The sequence below is a fragment of the Myotis yumanensis genome, unplaced genomic scaffold, assembly GCF_028538775.1.
Source record: "Myotis yumanensis isolate MYYU_CA2020_CCGP unplaced genomic scaffold, mMyoYum1.0.hap1 SCAF_3, whole genome shotgun sequence".
In the NCBI taxonomy this organism is placed as follows: domain Eukaryota; kingdom Metazoa; phylum Chordata; class Mammalia; order Chiroptera; family Vespertilionidae; genus Myotis; species Myotis yumanensis.
In genome coordinates this window covers 38,270,360-38,284,210 of record NW_027223754.1, presented here as the reverse complement: position 1 = coordinate 38,284,210, position 13,851 = coordinate 38,270,360, and the positions used below count along the sequence as shown (strand labels likewise).

At 39.1% G+C, this 13,851-nt stretch overlaps 1 protein-coding gene across 1 annotated transcript in view; it reads left to right on the top strand.

Annotated features, from left to right (window-relative positions):
• ITGBL1 (integrin subunit beta like 1) overlaps positions 1–13,696 on the top strand; it is a 197,711-nt gene extending 184,015 nt beyond the window's left edge. Inside the window, exons 9-11 of the mRNA XM_070408638.1 lie at positions 5,030–5,176; positions 11,702–11,815; positions 12,829–13,696. Coding sequence (XP_070264739.1) covers positions 5,030–5,176; positions 11,702–11,815; positions 12,829–12,920 — 353 coding nt within the window. The 3' untranslated portion in view covers positions 12,921–13,696. The remainder of the gene's footprint in view (positions 1–5,029; positions 5,177–11,701; positions 11,816–12,828) is intronic.
• The last annotated feature ends 155 nt before the right edge of the window (positions 13,697–13,851 follow it).

Here is a 13,851-nt window from a genome sequence, read left to right as displayed (position 1 = left end):
TCATTTTATTTTTCTCCTTCTGTACTGGCTTTTCCTCCTCTATATTAGCCTTAAATATTGGAGTTTCTTCCTAAGTAGTTTCATTTAATTCCAAAGCTTTAAATGCCATCTTCTTGCAGAAACTGCAGCATCTGCTTAGCCCTAACCTGTCTTCCCCACCAGACTTGTGTCAATTGCTTCCTTAACTTTCCACATGGTTGTCTTAGAAGTATCTCATGAAGAAAGGTAAAAAGAAAACAAAACCAAACATTAATAAAATGACAAAATAAAACCACTGAAGATACCATTTACTGATGAAGATGGAGAGCAACTGAACTTCCATATTTTCATAGTTGGTGTAACTTCTTACAACCACTTTCAGAAACTCCTTGTCTTCTAAAGATAGACTTGAACATCCCTAAGACCCCAAAAGTCCACTTAGTAAATGCCCAATAAAAATTCCTACAAAAAAAAATTTCAATCATATGAGGCTCAAAATAGCTGATTTGCAGTTCTCAACTCTCCCTCCTAAGCTTCTTTAGCTAATAAAAAGAATCATTATTCAAAATATTTTCTAGCTTGCTTTCTGTCACCTACCACATCCAATTCAACAGTAAGTCTCATTAGCACCACTACCAAAGTATATCTCCATCTCCTCTCCATTTGCTCTGCCACCATCCTATTTTAAGCCTCTATCACCTTTTTCTTGGACTATTGCAATACTCTTTCACTTTCCCCATATTCACTTTTTCCCAACACACCTTAATTTTTCACACTTATCTGTCAAAATAAATGTATAAATTGTAAATTATATCACATCGCTCTTGCTTAACACTCTTCTATGATTTCCTATTTCTATTGGAATAAAATTTAAACTCCTTACCAAAAATAGTTTGTTATGTTCTCATTCCTGCATATTTCTCCAACTTTATTATTTATTCCATTTTTCTTACTCATTATTCTTCAAACACATTGGCCTTTTTTTCACTGCCTAAAACATGCCAAGTTCTTTCTTATTCCAAGAAATTTTCATTAGCTTTCCTAGAATATTGCCTCTATGGCTGCTTCTCATCCCTTGTGTATCACGGAGCCTTCCCTAACATGTCCAGTAAACAGCATTCTCACTATTGAATATACTAATATTCTCTCTAATGTTTCTATAACTCAAGTGCATTTGTTCATGTGTTACTTGTTTTCTCCCCTTGTGCACTGAAAACACTATAACGGTAGGTCTCTATTATGGTACCTGGTACACCATAAATAGCTATTGAATTGTATGACTTAAATTATTAAAGTTCATAAAGAAGATATTATTGGAAGCAGTTAATATGTTTTTAACTAAAGGGAAGTTATGTAAATGGTGAATCAAAACATGTAAATACCAATGTATTTTGACTATTGTGTAGCTAGATGCCAACCTAATGCTATAGAAAGATGTGATAAATGAACTAATAAATAAAAACCAATCACCTATCCTTACACTGAATTATTCTCAATGATATTCTAAGTCAAAGGCAGAATGCCTTTCTCTGCAATAGAGATTTAATTTTTCTAATTATGCCAGAGTGATTATAATTCTCACTAACCTGAGTAGGTAAGAAACATAGACATTTAAAAAGTCCATTGCTCAATGGGTTTGGTATTAGATGCTCTCTATTGCTTTCTTACTTATTGTGTACAACAGATTATCTGTCCCCAAAGATGGATACCTTTTTTGGAACTTCTAAGTAGACCTCACTTTAAGTGAACTTTCATTTTATTGGAGAAGTCAAGATACCACCAGCTGATTGTGTAGCTCTTATGAAACACCAATTCTCTAACTTTACTCCACTTTATAGAATGTAGAAATAAAGTAGTCATCCAAGAATTGTCCATTGTTCTTGAAGGACAGTTATTTAACCAGATGACCTGTAAACATGTCCCGGATTCAGTTTACAGTTCCGAGTTAGGATTAATTTTGTAAATGAGGAGATATTGTTTAAAAAATAATCTCAATCTAAAAGTCTTTTGAGGATCTGCTAAGATTAAGGCAGTGTGCTTGGCACTCTGAAGGCTACAGTGATGGTCAGAAGTGATTCCTACTCTCAAGGAATTCACAGTCAAGGAATAGGTTTATTTAATAAATAACTACATAAACTACATCCTACAAGGTGGAAGACAACCAGTTTCACCATAAAGGTGAGAAATAAGGTGATGCAGAAATTCAGAGGATAAGATGAATTTCCCTTGAAAGTATTAGAAAAGTTTTCACAGAGGTTTGAAAATTAAGCAGAACCTGGATGTGTGAAATAGGGGAACAGAAGGACAGCATTTTTTATCAAAACAAAAGTATGAAGTCAGAAAAGTGCAGGGGATGCATTGAGAAGAAGGACTAGGTCAACTTGGTAAGATCAAGAGGTATATGCTAGGGGAGAAGAGGAGAGATTATAAGGTTGGAAAAGTAGCTTGGCATTCTCTTTCAGGAACCTAAAACATAAGGAAAGTTATAGTAGTGAACTTCATATCATAAACATTGGGGAGTCATACAGCACTAGATATGAAGGCTGTGATGTGAGTAGAGTGGTGTAATAGAAAGCGGTGAGCAAGAATATTGGAGAAGAAATGACAGGAAGGTATCTCAAAGATTTATGATGGTGATGTGAGTGGATATGTTGGAGTTAGTTTCAACAGGACCTGGCAACTCTTGAGATGAGGGCAGTAACAGGGATTCAAATGTGATTCAAAACATTTCAAACTGGTTGACTGAAAGGAAAGTTATATCATTAAAATAAATGGACAATACAGAAGAGGAGCTTTTATTTTATTTATTTTTTATTGATTAAGTTATTAAATATGTGTCCTTAACCCCACATTACCCCCCATCCCCCCACTCATGCCCTAAGAGGAGCTTTTAGAAAGGAAATTGTATATGCAGGTTGAGAAGTATCAATTTTGTATGCTAGTAGTACACAAAGTATGGAATCACAGGTGTGGTCCAATCCTGTGATCATTGAGGTTATCAGAAACCATGTGAGGTGATGAATTTTTCAAAGGAGAAATTATAGAGAGATAAAAGATGATTGATGATAGATAATTGGGATGCCTACATTAATTGGATCAGGAAAAAAGTAGAAGGATAAATAAACAACAGAGGAGTATTGAAAGGATAAGGAGAGACTAATGTCATGAAAACCAATACAGGAAACACTTTTCAAGAAGAAAGTACCCAATGAATATCAAAGTATGCCTTCTAACTATGTAGCAGCTAAAAAAGATAGCAATTAAGAAAAGATTTCTAGTTGTCTCAAATTGATAATCATGAAATATAGAAGCAATGTGAACCAATGGAAAGAGTGGACATTGAAATCAGAGAAATTGGCATCAAGGTCTGATTCTGTGTGGTTGAGCTATGTGCTTTGGGGTAAAATTGCTTTGTTTCTCTGGACCTTAATTTCTTGATTATAAAATGGGGATGATACCCAAATCAAAGGGCTCTGAGATTAAATTTAGTAAAACAACATAGGGATAAGAAGAGGCTGTTGGAAATAGGTATGTTAATCTAGGTGTCTTTTGAGTTTGCCTCCCATTTGCTTTCCATGAACTTCCAGATGATCATGTGTTATGGAAAAACTTACCTGAGTTTGTGGGAGTTTAGGTTAAATTAATCATGACCACAAATTGCAAAATATTCAGCATTGGCCCCTAATCCCTCCTGTGCAAAGCTGAATATAGGAGGAAGCAGATGGAATAGGTTTACTCTGAAAGTCCTGCCACAGCAAATGTTCAAGACAGAATGGTGTCGGCAGGTTCAGAGGGCTGAGCAGTTGGAATGACAGCAACTGTGTCCTTGATGCTTTGCTTCTGCAAACCCTGGTGCTTAGCAAAATGCTCTGTTCATAATAGAGACTCAGTGAGACTCAAAGCAGCCAAACAAATAGCTGTTTTGTTTGTTCTGTTTGGAGAGATCTGGCTCTAAGGTAATACACAGATTAGAAAGGGATTTTTAAAAAGGATAAAGCATTGATTGGAAACAAGAAACATTTTAGGAAGATGGTGCAATCTAATGGGGTATTGGTGGCAAGCAACTAGACAGATGTGTAAGCCAATGAATACTTGACACAAATACAATGTTGTATACGTTGCCAAAAGATAAACATCCCCCAAATCAGGAGTCAATGATGGAAACAAAAGGGGAAAAAAAAGCTGAAGACATGAATCAAAGCCTCATGCTGTTTCTAACCTGTAGACAACAATAGAGAGACATGGCTGAAACCGGTTTGGCTCAGTGGATAGAACCTCAGCCTGAGGACTGAAAGGTCCCGGGTTCGATTCCGGTCAAGAGCATGTGCCTTGGTTGTGGGCACATCCCCAGTAGGAGATGTGCAGGAGACAGCTGATCGGTGTTTCTCTCTCATGTATGTTTCTAACTATCTCTCTCCCTTCCTCTCTGTAAAAAAATCATTAAAATATATTATTGAAAAATAAAGAATAAAATAAATTGACAAACTTAAAAAAAAACACAATAGAGAGACATGGTTACTTACACTTAGATCTGTTCTTATTAATAAGTAGAGAGGCACACAGATAAAGAAATATAATACCAGATGCCATTAACTTCTTATGGAAATTGATCTTTTATTTTTATTAGTAAACAGTAGGACTGTAATCAATAAATGCTGCATCAACGGTCAAGTGACTAGCCTTGTCCGTTGGTCTGGGAATCATGGTGTGCACCGTGAAGAAAAGCACCGAGACCCCATACTGCTAAAAAACGCAAATGACGTATTTTGTATCAAGAAAAGATGGTAAAATCCCATGTCAAATTGTTTCTAGGTTTCTTTCTCTCTCGAGTCCATCTCCTTTGCTGCATTCAAACGTACTATGTAGAGCTGGAACATTGTTGTGAAGTTCTTTTCAGCAGTCACGCGCCCGGTGACTGTGCATAAAGGGAAAGTGTGTTTGCTGCATAGGAAACGAGAGCCTGTGGTTTACATATTTCTTCCTTAAACACTGCAATCAGCCGGATATTTACCATCTCCTCCTCTCTCCCCGCCCTGTGATTGCTTCTCAGGCCACGGCACGTGTTCCTGTGGCCGCTGCGTGTGCGAGAGAGGATGGTTCGGAAAGCTCTGCCAACATCCCAGGAAGTGCAACATGACGGAGGAACTGAGCAAGAGTCTGTGTGAATCAGCAGATGGCAGACTGTGCTCCGGAAAGGGTGAGTCTCTCTGCCGGAGCCTGGCCTGGATCCCTGCTGGGACACATGGCTTGTACGGCAGCGCGCGGCAAACACCCCTTTCAGACCGCACTTGGCCTGAATGAAAATCACTCCGTCCTCCGCTTGTACCGGACCTTATTAAGTGTGAAAGTGAACCACGTGAAGTTTAGTGTCCAAGGAAATGGAATGCATGAGATGGGTTGCATGTGAAAAGATCCTCAGCCACTTGTAGACAACCTCATTGTGAATGAAATGCAATTAATAATTGTATAAAGAAGAAAGAACAGTAAGATATGCTGGGACCTGAATGGGCCCCCAAAGGTAAAGGTACAATCACTGAGTTCACCTGTGAAATAGCAGAGCCCGGACGGGTCTGCATAAAACGCTCTGGAAGCTCATGGGATTCTCACCAAATGTTAGGGAGCTGCCCTGCCTGGAACTGAATGTCAATCTCCCGCTCTCCTCTTCCGCTCAGCTGCCTTCTTGCAGAACAAACCACCCCCCTTTTCAGACTTTTATAGCTGAAGCTACATCTACCCTCCAACACCTACCCTGGGTCAGGAGTGCAGGTAAATGTCTTTCTGAAGAAAACACCGTGAAGCCAAGTCAATCTGCTGAGGAGGCCTCAGAAGCAGAACTCGCCTCTGGGATGTGCCCCTCAACAGTGGCTGTCGCTCACCGATGATCACTCAAGGCCAATGCTCTCCGGATGAAAGAGGCCTCTTGACGTAATTGCAAAAAATAAACTCAGATGGAGGCTGTGACCACATTTGGTGCCAGGAGGAAGGCTGAGAATGGATACAAACATGCTCATTTTAATAGCCGAGCGTGTCCTTGGTTTCCAGGAATTCTGTGTTTGAGGCTGGTGTTTACAGAGTTCTGGCAAGGAGGCCATGCCTTCCACCTAACGCAATCACAGCAGCCAAGCAGCACTTAGATGCATCTAAAGCAATCACTTTGTTCCCCGTTTGTTCTCGTATGGAATTCATGCTAATTCCAAGTCCTAAGCAAATCTCAGCATTTCAGTTCTCAGGGGCCCTCAGGTCCTGGATACACTTGCTTTAGGTTCAAGGAGTTCTGTTGGCCCTGGCAGGCTTGGCTCAGTTGGGTGGGCATCCTCTTGTGCTCTGAAAGGTTGCCAGTTTGATTCCCAATCAGGGCACATGCCCGGGTTTTGGGCTCCATCCCAGGTAGGACGTCTTGCTCTCATATCGTTGTTTCTTTCTCTCTCTCCCTCTCCCTACCTCTCTCTCTAAAATTCACTTAAAAAACCCTTTTTAAAAGAAAAAAGAAGCTCTGTTGGGAGGAGGAAGGAAAGGTTGAAAGGAAGAGACAGAGGGAAGGGATTACCTAGGAAGAGATTAACAAAGAGAACAGTAAAGGTGGTAGGAATAGAATTAATTATCAAGGTGGAAGCTGGGGAGGAAAAAGAAATGTTATCAGGTCAGAAGGGAGTGCCCTGTGTATAAAAAAGTACTCAGAATGATTAATTTGTTTGAATTAGAGTTATTTTTTTCCCCTGAGTATAGCTTTAAACACAGAGCCCTAGCGTTTAGATACTTTTGTTGTTGTTGGTTTTCGTGACGGCATTATCCTTGGAATAAGGCTATTAGCTTTTCTGAGAAACTCTACTAAATGGAACTTTTGTATTAGAACATTGGTGTGCTTGTTTATTTTAAAAATCAGCCATTGTGTGTGTGTGTGTGTGTGTGTGTGTGTGTGTGTGTGTGTTTCCTAGACACTATAAAATCACTAACATTCTTCATAAGCGGGTCTTTGCTAGTCATGTCCAATTGCAGGTACATGAGGAGAACACATACACACAGCCATGCTCACCTGTGTGGTGAATACCATTCTGTCATTTCCTAGCTGAATTTCATGCAAAGAAGAGGAGTAGTTTGTTTTCAAGAAATAAACATTCTCATTAAAGTCATTACATTCTGAGGAGAGATTTTCAGCATCATAAATATCAAAAAGGCCCCCAAAAGGGGGTGAACCCAAAGGCATTTCCTCAAAGCAAAACAAGAAAATCTCTCTAGTTAATGCCTTTTTCAAATTGCTTGCTTTAGGTGATGGAATAATATCTGCAGATCAATGAAGGGTTGAAAGCGTATATTTTAAACTGTTTATCCTTCAATGGGGAGAGATCTTCAAAAGGAGACTGGATATAAAAGCTGCCTCAAGGCTGTGTGCTTTGAAGCTGGCGCTAGAGAGGATGGTGGGCATTCTGTCTGCAGCCGCTGACTGCAGGCTTCTTTCTTCCCACTTACTCTGGAGTCATCAGTGCTTGATTCTAGAAGAACAGGATTAAAACGGGGCCCATGGAACTGTGCTCTCCCATAGGCACAGAGACCCGTGGGGATGCAGCTGTTATTTCTGTCTCCTGAGAGGGTACCATCTACCCCTTGCCTCAAGAACCACAGAAAGAGCCTTTGCTGGTTTGGCTCAGTGGATAGAGCATTGGCCCTTATACTGAAGGGTCCCAAGTATAATTCCAGTCAAGAGCATGTACCTTGGTTGCAGGCTCAAAACCCAGCCCCAGTAGGGCGGGGCACTTTCAGGAGGCAACCAGTTGATGTATTTCTTTCACATCAATGCTTTTTTTCTCTCTCTTCCCCTCCCTTCCACTCTTCAAAAATCAATCCTTGGGTGAGAATTAACAAAACAAAAAGAGAACCACAGAAAGAGTAACTCACAAAATGGACAACAGGTTTTAACATGGTAGCAGAGAAAACTATTCCAAGTTATTTGACTGGGGCCGGGTATTTTTTAATAGGTTTCATGGACTTTCCAGAATTCCATATACTTTCCCTCAACATGGTAAATGAAAACCCCTCACCCTGATCTTCACAAAGGACGTTGGAGTGTTTTTCTTTCTCCAACTAGGGGACAGGGAGGAGCAGTGGGCCTGAGGTCACCACCTGGTAGCCTGTACCCAACTGTTTCCACCAGGCGCTCCTCATGATCTGTGAATAAAGCCGTCACCTCAGGAGATGATGAAGAAATAGCATTTTATTTCTTTACAAATTTATAGCCAAGACAATAAATCACTCCATAGAAAAATTTAAAACTAGATGCATTGCTGTGACCTTCATAACAGATGGAGTTGTGAGTACAATAGTGAAAACTGCCTGCTGGGATGTTGGTTGCAGCATTTTGTCAGGCTTGATGAATGGAAAAGAAAGTCCACTTTGAAATGGGGCAGCTGACAAGGGTGCTCGCCCTTACACTCAAGCTGTTCATGTGAATCACCAGAGAGATGAGCTTAGAGCCAGGCTTAACTCCCTTTGCAGAATCCATGCTGTAATTCGTCGGCTGTTTGTTTGCTTGAGTATTTATGTGTATACAAGAGAACATAATCACCTTTCTCGGTCTGGGTCATCACCTCTAATATTCTTAAAGATGTTGTCTGATGATGGCTGTAATTGCAGTCACTAAATGTCTCCTTAGAAGCCTTACAATGACACTGTTGAGTCCCACATCATCCGAATAAGTCCATGGTACACACTCACCCACTCACCTATCCCTCACCTATACCCAATCCTGGCAGATTCTTCATCCCTGAAAAGAGACAGGGTTAAAGTTAGGCTTCAAAAACCAGACTCGAACCCTTGTTTTAGTTGCCTCACCCAATATAATTGTCAGTGGGAACACACAACTCATTTTTTGAAACTATATGAAGGTTTTTCTTATGAGAGGCATCACAGATAGGCAAATAGGTAGATAAAACAGTAGATGGAATCGGATGGAAATCTTTTTTTGCCCCCATGGCCCTGGACAATTCCATTAACCTCCCTATATGTCCATTTTCTCATCTTTGAAGGCAGAAGAATTTCATTTCTTTCCCTTTCTTAAGTTCTAAGGATGCTCTGAAGACAAATGAGAAAAATGTGGCTGAATCCCCAAGGAATGGAAGCCACTAAAAAAGTACAGAAGGGAGATGGAAGCATTCTTAATAGTCCTCATACTGAGAAAGAAAATAAATGGATTAGTGGTGTTGTGGTCAGGAATTTACCACCCTAGAGTTCCTGCCAAGATGGACCAGCTTCTCCCTAAGGCTGGACAGAGTCTCATGGGCACGAGTGGGTGCCTGTCCAGCTGAGCTAAATAATCGGTCACCTCCTGGCAGCCATGTGGCTTATATCTTTCTGACAGAATCCTTTTCCTAGGATTTTCCCTTTCCAGAGTAGGGCAATTTGACCCCTGCTTATTGATGAAAACAGCCAGGTTGCTCTATAACAAAGGCGCTATAAAACATCCTAATAATGACCACGCTGTGTTAGTATGACATGCCATACTACTCCTAGTTTCACAAGCAGTAGAAGAATTTCCTACCTCTGAGATGCACTGAGAATTCACAAACAGGAAAAAACAGCCCAGCTGGGGAAAACGCTGATGAGAGAAGCTAGTTTTTCATAGCACATACAAAAATCAACCCCCATTTTTCATTCTAAGTATTTCAGTGACTAGCAGACTTCTGAAAATGCAATTTACTTGTCAAATGGTCTAGCAATGTATACCATATTCACGTTAGCTGAGCTGACCAGTTTTAGGGAAATACTATACAATGGCCTGAAGTTAAACATTGGAAGTGAGAACGGTGATCAGAATAGTTCTAGAGCCAGGGGACAAGTTTAAAGATGAAATGTGATTTTTTTCCATGAATTGTGGCAAAAAAATTATATCCTAGGAGTAATATATAAATATCATGGACGTATAAAGTGATTTACATCTCCATGTGTTGTAGAAACAAGTTTGAAATATAAGGGAGATAGTATTTTAGAAACAAAACAGTGGAATTCTTCAAATAATCTTCCTTCACTCATAAAGCACTAAATATGATACCTTCTGAGGATATGTTAATGAAGTCATTAAAATACCCCAAGTTTTCCAATATTGCTCTATTCATTTGCAAAATGCACAGATGACTGTTGAACATTTCTGTGCCTAGAGATTTGACAGAAAGTCTTTAAAATTAGAATAAATAAATTTCTAAACAAAGAAACACTGTACCTGGGTGAGATGACCAACTCTCACAGACTGGCCTGGGAGGCCCAGTTACAGGCCCTAAGCACCAGTAGGGTACTGATCACTCATTAGAACGGAAAGTTGTCTATTTTGCAACCTCACCCCTCAGTAAAACAAGTAAATGGAACCATGCTGTGGTTAAGTAAGAAGTTAATAAATGTAAACACAGTTCTCAGCATGTAACTAATTCTGACTGCTCCCTTACCCTGAGAAGTGTGACAAGGAATATCAAAAGTTTAATTTGGCCATTGGGGATTCTTGCAGCTAAAATGCATATATGAGTTTCCATAATATGAAATAGCATGGGGTGCTTAATGCCTGGGACACCTTTATGTGCATCCTTTCATGATAGCAGTAATGCACAAAAGTTTCTTTCTCTAACCATTTTTTAATTGCAATGTTTCATAGAGACACTAATGATTGATTTCTGCCCCCTCCCAATATATTTTGAATTTACCAAGTCTGTTATTTTATAGAATATGTGAAAATAAATTTTCTACTTCACAGTCATTTAAGGTGATAGGCATATTTGGTAAAAGGAAATCACATCTAGAAAGAACAATCAATCCAAGGAAATAGAAGGAAGCAGAAGGCTATTTTTAACTTGAAAACTTTCTTTACTGCTATTGTAGAAGTAGTTTTGCCACGTGAAGATGTTTAGGCTGAGGGAAATTTCTTCTCTGACACTATTTAATTCCTATATTTTCTTTTCTAAATGTGCCATTAATAAAACTGTTTCTCAGCAAGCCAAAATATCTTTAATAACCAAAAAGGAAGTTTTGAATTAGGTAGGAAGTAAAAGGAGAGAAAATGAGTGAAGTAATGGAAAAGGTGGTTGGATCAAGAGCCTCATAAAAGATGGACATTTGAGGCGAGGGATTAGAGCTCTCCTGGATGATGGCAGGAAATCCCAAGGGTGAAACTGGGTAAGGTAAATATACCTGATTGAGTGTATGTGTATTTTTAGCACTTTAATGAGCCACCCAGTAGGCAGGTGAGTCGTTACTTTAAGAAAATCATGTAAACAAAAATCCAAAATTATAAGCACAATAAATTTAGTAGTTGTTTTAATTATAAATTGCACTCTCATTTAATAGAACTTACTATTCAATTCCTTTAAAAGACAGACACTTTGAAAACATGATTCAATTCAGAAAAAAAATTTTAAAAGCGCATATATTTTGAACACCTTTTTAGAAGGCCATCTATAAAAATCAGCCACATTCCACCCTCATTGACATTTCAACCAGACTGAGCCATGGAACATTTGCTCAGGGCTAATTGCAACCGTCTAGATCCATAATGAAGCCTTTCAGGATAACCTTTATGAATTACAGTAAGTAACGCTCCCTTTTAAGCCACTGGCTATTCCATAAATTTTTACCTTTGGAAGGTTGGTTATTAGAAGCCGATTGCCAGTACATTGATAGTATTCTACTCTAGACGGAAACCTTTAGTTGTGTGGTAAACGATCAATAATACCCTTTGTGATTTCAGGTTCTTGTCACTGTGGAAAGTGCATTTGTTCTGCTGAAGAATGGTACATTTCGGGGGAATTCTGCGACTGTGATGACAGGGACTGCGACAAACATGATGGTCTCATTTGCACAGGTGCAGTACTGACCCACTCTAATTGATCTATGCCACATTTAGCAATAAAGGTGAATGACCCTCAGCACATTTTGCTGTGGGTCACTGGGCAGGAGAGCTTTCATGTACTGAAGGGCCAAATAGTAATGTAAATTATGTAAAGGGAGGTGGGCATTTCAGAATAAGCACTAACATTATTCCCAGGCATAAAAGAATGCACCCAAATTATATGATTTGGAGGAAAATTCCATATAAAGTAACTTCCCCCAATTTACATATATGCAGTTTTATATATTGCAAAAAGAACATAATTCTCTTGACAACTATTGCACTTTTAACATGGTATAGGGACTAGAATATATTTTAAACAGGACCCAGGCACCAAAGCTGTTTGATGCGTTAGTTTGTTTTTAGGGAATGGAATATGTGTGTGTTGGGGGGATGGGAATAGGAAAACAATTTAGGAATATAATAGATACTGCTATCCTGAGTTTCTGAGTCCTAATAATTGGTAATTAAAATATTTTCTTAAACAATGTATAGGGGAGATAGAGGCATATATTTATTCTCCTTGTTTTTAACTAAAGGTAAAAGATGAGTATGTGTGTGTCATTAAGTTGGACATTCACGTTCTGCCCACTCCTACTACACAAGGCTCCTCTTCTAGCTAATTATTCAGCCTACCTCATCCTATGTCAAGGAGCTGTATGTTCGTTAGCATTGATTGTTACACATAACCTGCTCTCTAGAGAAAAACAAAATTATTCATGAAAGCCCAGCTGGAGTGATACTGATGGTCATTATTAGATTGATACTAACTGAATGGTAGCACCAAGGAGGTGCCATTAATTGTTTAAAAGGTCAGATTTCCTATAGCTGCGTAATAAGATAATAATAAGATGGCTGCACAATAAGAAAGTTTTCAGAGGATGAATGAAATTGCTTTGATTATGAACAGTTATGTTTTATAATAACATATATTAGCTTGGTATATTTCAATCATAATAATGAATCTCCTGTGTATTTTACTGCAGGGAATGGAATATGCAGCTGTGGAAACTGTGAGTGCTGGGACGGATGGAACGGAAACGCATGTGAAATCTGGCTTGGCACAGAATACCCTTAACAATGAGAGACGACTGGGTTCTTCTTTGTCTAGGCCATTAGAAATATAAATGCAGAGGAAGCCATGTATAATCACCACGAGGACAGGTCCAACAGACTGTTGTATGTTTTTCTATTTCTGAAAGCCCAGATGAAATCTGGATACCCATTAAAAATGAGTTAAGCAAACTCAGATGTAAATAACACCAGAAAAGAAATTTTTCTCCTACAATTTACATCAGTGGTTCTCAACAAGGGTGACTTTGCCACCCAGAAAACATCTGGCAATGTCTACAGACAATTCTGATGGTCACACTGGGTGGGGTTGGAGGGTGCTCTTCAGGCGTCTAGTGGGTAGAGGTCAGGGATACTGCTAAACACCCAACAGTGCACAGGACAATCCCAACGATGAAGAATTTTCTGACTTCAGATGTCATTAGTTGCGAGTTGAGGAAAGCTGAATTACATGGTTGTTAAAAATGCACATCCCTACACAAGAAAGGCCATTTTAGACTCGAAGTAAAAGAGCCTTACATAAATCCATTGATCATATGTTGCCAGAATCCCCCATCACTCAGTGTTTCCATATGGAAATGAAGGCAAACACACTTGAAGTACAATGTTGGATTGGGGTGGGGGTGGAGGGGGGCAGAGGCCAGATCACCAATGCTTTTAGTCATTAAGTCATTTGTCTAGTCTCACGTTAAACTCACAAAAGAAGTTCTCTTAAGCTGAAGGAAGAAATTATGGAAAATGTACAATTTAACATTTTTAATAAATAGTGACATAAGTTGTTTACACTCTGTGTCAATATGTATTTTACCAACTGAGGACTGACTAACAAAAGAATGAATTGCTGTTCAAGAGCATCCATTCTTCTGTGACTAGAGCATGTTTTAAACTGGACATGGGTTACATGAACAAGGAATCTGATTTTTCCCTAGAAGTTACTC